At 38.2% G+C, this 7,668-nt stretch overlaps 1 protein-coding gene across 1 annotated transcript in view; it reads left to right on the plus strand.

Annotated features, from left to right (window-relative positions):
* The first annotated feature begins 423 nt into the window (after positions 1 to 423).
* LOC115210245 overlaps positions 424 to 7,668 on the plus strand; it is a 14,564-nt gene continuing 7,319 nt past the window's right edge. The window contains exon 1 of the mRNA XM_029778721.2: positions 424 to 665. Within this exon, the coding sequence (XP_029634581.2) occupies positions 475 to 665 (191 nt within the window). The 5' untranslated portion in view covers positions 424 to 474. The remainder of the gene's footprint in view (positions 666 to 7,668) is intronic.

A 7,668-nucleotide genomic window follows, 5' to 3' on the forward strand; every position in this document is an offset into this window, starting at 1 on the left:
ACCACCATCGCTTGACAACCAATGCTGGTGTCTGTGTGTCCGTGACTAACTGTTCAGCAAAAGAGACCGATAGTATACGCACTAGGCTTTTGAAAGAATAAGTCCTAGGGTCGATTTGCCCGAGTAAAAGGCAGTGCTCCAAGCATGGAGGCAGTAACAAGCAAAATAATAAAAGAGTACATATGTTAATGTATGTGTTCGTGCGAGGTGGGGAGTGCACGCGCAGACACACCTACACACACGTTTGTGTATATGTATGTTAGTATATTTTTCAATAGTATTGTGGTTGTAAATAATACTAGCATAAATAATCGAAAAGCGTAAAAATAAATACTTTTTAAGGCTGTTAAAAAATACATCAGCTGTCGCCAGTTTTAATATAAAATTTTTAATAAATCAATTATTTGTCAAACTATATAAGTTCCCCGCTATTCATCTTATGATATTGAGCAACTTAATACGCCTGATATCACCATGAACTCCATCAGAGTTGTATTTTTCGTGGCCTTCGTTATGTCAATGCTTTTTGCTGTAAGAGTTGTGGCACTCTGCGCGGAGACTTGCCCACCTGTACCAGACGATTGCCCTATAGTTCAGGCGAGATGTGCAAATTGTATTGCATGTGCCCTTGGAGATGAGGACAACTGTAATTCCGCTTCAGAAAGGTATGGAAAATGTTTATTAGCATGCATTTTATTTTATTGGTGATGACGTTTACTGGTTTACTGATAATGTTGGCGGACCTGTGTGTATTTGGACTAACCGTGTGTATAAATACATGGAGACAATAAGAGGGCGATGGAATTGATATGATTGTACTATGTTAAGATTGTGTAGTTGTTCTATGTTCTTAAAGTTAAGGTAAAACACAGCTTCTAAAAGGAAATGTATAACCATATTGTTGCCCTCTAAGGGAACGACACTTTTCAAAACTCAGGCTTAAGGACATCAGGCAATCCAAATCTCCAGCCTATTCACAAATGCTCCGAACTGACAACATCAAAACAAAATATTTTCCTTTGCCCTGCAACATCTGAATTCATTAAGGAAACGCCAGCTCTACCTAAGCTCAAACCAGTGTCCTACGTTCCCCATCCCAATATATGTATATATCTATATATATAAAACTGAAGTTGTGTGGTGTCTGTCTCCTACGATTTAGATTCCTAACTACTCCCACATTTTGCGGTGCAGTTTAACCAAAAGCGGGTATCTTATCGTCTTGATTTATATCGAGCCCTTCTGGGTATTAGCGCGCGTCTACGATGAGTCTACGATTTTAAAAAAAATTACCATAATTTTCTCCATTTTTAATGCATTTTTTTGCTATTATATAAGGGAAGTAACTCTCTAAAAATTTCTACGATGAGTCTACGATTAAAAAAAAATTTACCAAAATTTTTTTCCATTCTTAATGCATTTTTTTGCTATTATATAAGAGAAGTAACTCTCTAAAAATGCTTATATAGTTATTTCCCTTACAAACCCGAGCTAGTAAATATATAAGTATCAAAACAAGTCAAGCCTTACCTTACACTCCTCCACCTTCCCTACTATTACTATTCCTTTTCTCTCTTTCTATCACTTTCTTTCTTCTTTATCAACATAGAACAACTACACAATCTTAAATTTAAGAATGTTATGGATATTGTTGTGAAGGCCGTGAATCTGATCCTAACTCGCGGATTAAATCATCGTCAATTTAAACAGTTTTGCTAGATGCCGAGGCAGAATATAGTGACCTTGCTTATTTCTGCGATGTACGCTGTCTTAGTCGAGGATCAATGTTAAAAAGAGTATTGACTTTACACAAAGAAGTGGCGATTGTGATTAGGCTGGAAATTTGGATTGCCTGATGTCCTTAAGCCTGAGTTTTGAAAAGTGTCGTTCCTTTAGAGGGCAACAATATGGTTATACATTTCCTTTTAGAAGCTGAGTTTTACCTTAACTTTAAGAACATAGAACAACTACACAATCTTAACATAGTACAATCATATCAATTCCATCGCCCTCTTATTGTCTCCATGTATTTATACACACGGTTAGTCCAAATACACATAGGTCCGCCAATGTTAAAAAGAGTATTGGCCTCACACAAAGAGGTGGCGATATTTCTCGAAAGTGGCGATTGTGATTAGGCTGGAGATTTGGATTGCCTGATGTCCTTAAGCCTGAGTTTTGAAAAGTGTTGTTCCCTTAGAGGGCGACAATATCGTTATGTATTTCCTTTAGAAGCTGTGTTTTACCATAACGTTATAAATTTAAGTTATTTAAATAAGTCACAATATCCACGATAAACGCCAAAGTCGCTCAAGCCAAACAGGATTTCGAAAATGGGAACTATCCACACGTTTGCTTTCGAGAAATATCGCCACCTCTTTGAGTAAAGCCAATACTCTTTTTAACACTGATCCTCGACTAAGACAGCGTACATCGCAGAAATAATCAAGGTCACTACATTCTGCCTCAGCATCTAGCAAAACTGTTTAAATTGACGATGATTTAATCCACGAGTTAGGACCAGATTCACGGCCTTCACAACAATATCCATAACATTCTTAAATTTCAAAGACTTGGCACACAATATCTCTGGCTGGATAATGCAATGAATTTTAAGAAGTTTATGTGTGATTCCAAGGTTTTCTATATGTTTTGGCTGTAGTGCAATTTTTTTTATCCTACCATTGCTGGGCCATCATCAGTTGCGATGTCAATTAGCTTCGAAAAATCAAACTTCATTTCTGATATCATTTTCAACAAAGCTTCAAAGGTGTCTGCTCTGGTTACGGTTTTCTTCATAGGAATTAACTGAATAAATTCTTCAAAGATCCGAAAAGTTGAAGTCATTCCTCGCACAAAGACAGCAAGTTGTGCAGTGTCACTTAAGTCTGTACTCTCATCGACTGTAATTGAAAAATATAGTAATTCACTGCAGGCGTTGATTAATTCATTTAACATCCGCTGACATTTCTTCAACCCACCGTGTCACCGACCTCGGAGATAGGCTGATAGTTTCAAATAAAAACATTTTTTTTTTCTGGACAAACAATATCCAACACTGATAATAAGCAGTCTTTTAAAAAAAATCACCATCTGTAAAAGGTTTCATCTCTTCAGCGATGCGTTTTGATACTTCATAGCTGGCAATTGTATTAGCCACATTTTTGCCTTTTCTCTTTAAAAAATGACGTTTGTTTTCCAAAACTGCTCATCTTCATCTTTCCTTGCTTATCCAATAAATGTCCTAAAGTTTTCACAATGGTGTGTCTCATAATGTCGTCTAATACTTGCTACCTTATTCGCAGCAATGCTTTTTAGACATATGAAACAAATCGGGTTCCCAAGTGCTGGAATGAAGAAGTAATCTAATGACCAAGTTTCTTGGAAAATTTGGCAGTGAACATTTGCCTTTTCTTCCTTTTGCATTCATAGTCATCGAATTTTTTTCCGACGAATAAAATTTTAATTTGAATTAAAAATTTAACATCTTACTCTTTTACTCTTTTACTTGTTTCAGTCATTTGACTGCGGTCATGCTGGAGCACCGCCTTTAGTCGAGCAAATCGACCCCAGGACTTATTCTTTGTAAGACTAGTACTTATTCTATCGGTCTCTTTTGCCGAACCGCTAAGTTACGGGGACGTAAACACACCAGCATCGGTTGTCAAGCGATGTTGGGGGGACAAACACAGACACACAAACATACACACACACATACATATATATATATACGACGGGCTTCTTTCAGTTTCCGTCTACCAAATCCACTTACACAAGGCTTTGGTCGGCCCGAGGCTATAGTAGAAGACACTTGCCCAAGGTGCCACGCAGTGGGACTGAACCCGGAACCATGTGGTTCGTAAGCAAGCTACTTAACACACAGCCACTCCTACGCCTGAATAATTCTTTTTTTTTTTACGGCAGACCTACCTTTTATTGTTTTCGAAAGCCTCGACGCGTTTTATCTTCTTGTCAAAGAATCTATTTGAATGTATTTATAAAAACTAATTTTTATCTAATTATTGTTAAAAAATGTTATTACCTAATCTGAATGTTTTCACGTAAACTATTTTTTGACTCATTGAGGCGGCGAGCTGGCAGAAACGTTAGCACGCCGAGCGAAAAGCGGAGCCGTATTTCGTCTGGCATTACGTTCTGAGTTCAAATTCCACCGAGGTCGACTCTACCTTTCATCCTTTCGGGGTCGATAAATTAAGTACCAGTTACGCACTGGGGTCGATATAACCGACTTAATCCGTTTGTCTGTCCTTGTTTGTCCTCTCTATGTTTAGCCCCTTGTGGGTAGTAAAGAAATATCTATTTTTTTACTCATCGCAGTGGTCACACAAAGCCTCAAACTTTTTCCTATCGTTGTCAAAGACTCTATCACTTGATTTGAATACATTCATGTAAACTAATTTTTGCTACTACTGAGAATACACAAAGCCTCATACTTTACTTTTGAAAATGTTTTTAAGTGAAACCGGTTAAGTTCATAAATACTTTTAAAAGACTCATGCATTTGCAGAGTCTTTTCCATATATTTTTACTTGTACGGTAACCCCCAACCTCAATTTGGTGTGTGTGTGTGTGTGTGGTGTGTGTGTGTGTGTGTGTGTGTGTGTGTGTGTGTGTGTGTGTGTGTGCGTGTGTGTGTGTGTGACAGAAGTAAATTGATACCCTTATAATCATTAAAATTTATTGAATTCTGAAATTATACATTCAAATTATTTATTAATTATTATAATGCGAATATCTAAAATTTAGTAGACATGCCCTTTGCATTTCTCAATGCAAGGACCCTATCAGGCATGCTACTGATCAAGTGGCGAATATTTTCTTGAGGAATTTCTTGCCAAGTTTCATGCAGTAATCCCAAAAGATCTGGCTTTGAGGATGCGTCCTTTTTCTCTTTACGAAGTGTCTTGTCCATTATACCCCTAAGGTATTCAATGGGGTTCATATCTGGTGACTGGTTCGGCCATGGAGCCTTTTAATGCAATTCTCTTCCAACCAATCTTCAGTTTTTTTTTAGTCGTGTGACAAGGAGCTCCATCTTCCGTAAATGAAGAATCTTCTTCAACCATTTCCCCACTGGAAAAGCTTGGAAGGAGTCCTTTCTACAATATGGATACATATTTATCTGAGCTGACGTTTCCTTCACACTCCAACAGTTCTGATCGACCATTGCTCCAAATTGCTCCCCCAGACCATCACAGAATAGCCGCCGTGTTTCGTTGTTGGTTAGTTAGTTAGTTAGTTAGTTAATTTGGCTCAAAAGCAAATAGCAAGTCCATGTAGGGGGACATGGAGTTAAGTACAGGGTGGTGTTCATGTAAAGAGTTCAGGCCACTTGAGGTCAAGGGAGGCTTTGAACAAAGCGGTCGTCGGCATCTTCACCATCTCGTCTGGCAGCTTGTTCCACGGATCCGCAACCTGGACGGAGAAAGCTCCTCTCCTTCGATTGAGATGAAATCGTCGCAGGTAGAGCTTTTCGGAATGACCCCGCAGCCGACGCTCTGGAGCAGGAGTGAAGAACAGCTCTTTCGAGAGGTTACACTTTCCGCTTATGATGTTGTGGGCGAGAATGAGATCACCACGGCGGCGGCGTTGCAATCTTTTCACGTCAAATTCCTGACCACAGTCTCCAGGCCCATACTCGACCACTGTCAGGAAATACAGCAAATCTGGACTCATCAGAGAATATGACAGTGTCCCAAAATGCATGTCACCTCTCCACCATTTCACCATTGATGTTGGCTGGTCAAAGAAGTAGCTTCCTTCTTGCTGCTCTGCAATAAAAGCCAAGTTTGTAGAGATACTTGACAGCTGTTCTGGAACTGATATCAACTTGTTCTATGTCAGAGGCCTTGCAACGAAGAGTATCCTCCACACTTCTCTTAACAAAGTGAAGGGTCTTGTCAGAGGGATTAGTTGACCGGGGCAAGGTGGTGTGGACTCTTTCACTCTCTGGTGAATTGCACTATCATTCTATTAGCTGTGGAGAGTGGAGTCACAAAGATTTCTGCAGTTGTACCATGACTAAAGCCACCTTCAGAATGACTCCACAATTCGGCCTCTTTGAAATTCGGACATTTCCAAGGATTCTCTTTTTTTTTTTTTTTTTGTACTTAGCGGGATTAAACAGTCACATACAGATCCTGAAATATACAAATGTCAATTTATAAAAAATATAAATATAAACGTTTATATATTTGTTTTGCAAGATTTTTGATGTGAAATCGTGTGTTGAAACAGATATTGTTGTATTTAGGAATGGTCTTTTTGCCAGTTTAGCCAATAAAAACACACGCACTATATATTTGGTGTTACTTTGCTTCAGCGTTATTCATTTTTTTATAGTAATCTTAATCTTATTTCGGCCATAAGATTAAGATTACTGTAAAAATGAATAACGCTGAAGCAAAGTAACACCAAATATATAGTGCGTGTGTTTTTATTGGCTAAACTGGCAAAATGACCATTCCTAAATACAACAATACATATAAACCTTTTCAAATCAAAATAAACATAAAACGATATTTTGTGTGGTGACTATTTACTTCTGCCATCTGTGTGTGTGTGTGTGTGTGTGTGTGTGTGTGTGTGTGTGTGTGTGTGGTGTGTGTAATAACTAAATTTGCTGGCATATGCTTCCAATAGTATTAAGAGTTAAATATTACAAATTCTTTTTTATTAAGTTCGTATAATAGAGTACTAGAGTAGACTCCCGTAGATTCTAAAGGCAGCCTGCTTCTTTGCCACCCTCCTCCATCTCCCATTTACATCAACCATTTTCATTTTAAACCTACATTAATTTCTTCTCTGGCAACGCATTATGTGCATGAATATGTTATCCTATCCTATGTGCATCAATAAGATATTTTGGTGACTTTCCTCCTGATACCAAATACTTGTATATCTGGCCTTGAAAACCATGCCAGATATACAAGTATATTGCCGGTGCTGGTGACGCGTAAAAGACACCCAGTCCACTATGTAAAGTGATTGGCTTTAAGAAGGGCACTCTGACATAAAAACCAAGCTAACGTAGACAGTGGGGCTTGACACGGTGCCCTTTTTAAACTCAGGAATGAAGTATTTGGTCAATGTCCACATCTAAACTGTTTCCTAATACAAGCCTGGAATTCCCCATTCGTTGAATAGACCCGATGCAGCATCTTCAAATATCGCCACAGCCGGAGCCGATGTAAGGGTGGTAACCCTGTCCCGCCTGTAACACCTCTTGCACGAACAAATATTTTTTGTTTACAAAACTAAGTGACCTTGACGTATTTCTTCCTCCAGTTGTAGAGGGGTTATGAGTCCGACATGTCGCCTATACGTCTAAGCGTTTTATGGGTGCGAAACCAATGGTCACACTCTGACCGGCCATGACAATTAACTTCTTAAAAAATATATTATTGGTCTAATGTAAGAGAGTACTTCTTTTTCGGATATATAAATTACTGACGATATATATATATACATATATATATATTGGGTTGGTGCGCAATTATTGCGACTTTTTTTCAACAAATTTTATTCAGCAAAAACAAGAACGATATTTAACAAAAACATCTTTAAATGGCGGTCTGACCGTCTGCCAATAATCATTTAATAATCATTTAAAGATGTTTTTGTTACATGTTGTTATTGTTTTTGTTG

Source organism: Octopus sinensis, linkage group LG4 (assembly GCF_006345805.1).
Source record: "Octopus sinensis linkage group LG4, ASM634580v1, whole genome shotgun sequence".
NCBI classification, from domain to species: Eukaryota; Metazoa; Mollusca; class Cephalopoda; order Octopoda; family Octopodidae; genus Octopus; species Octopus sinensis.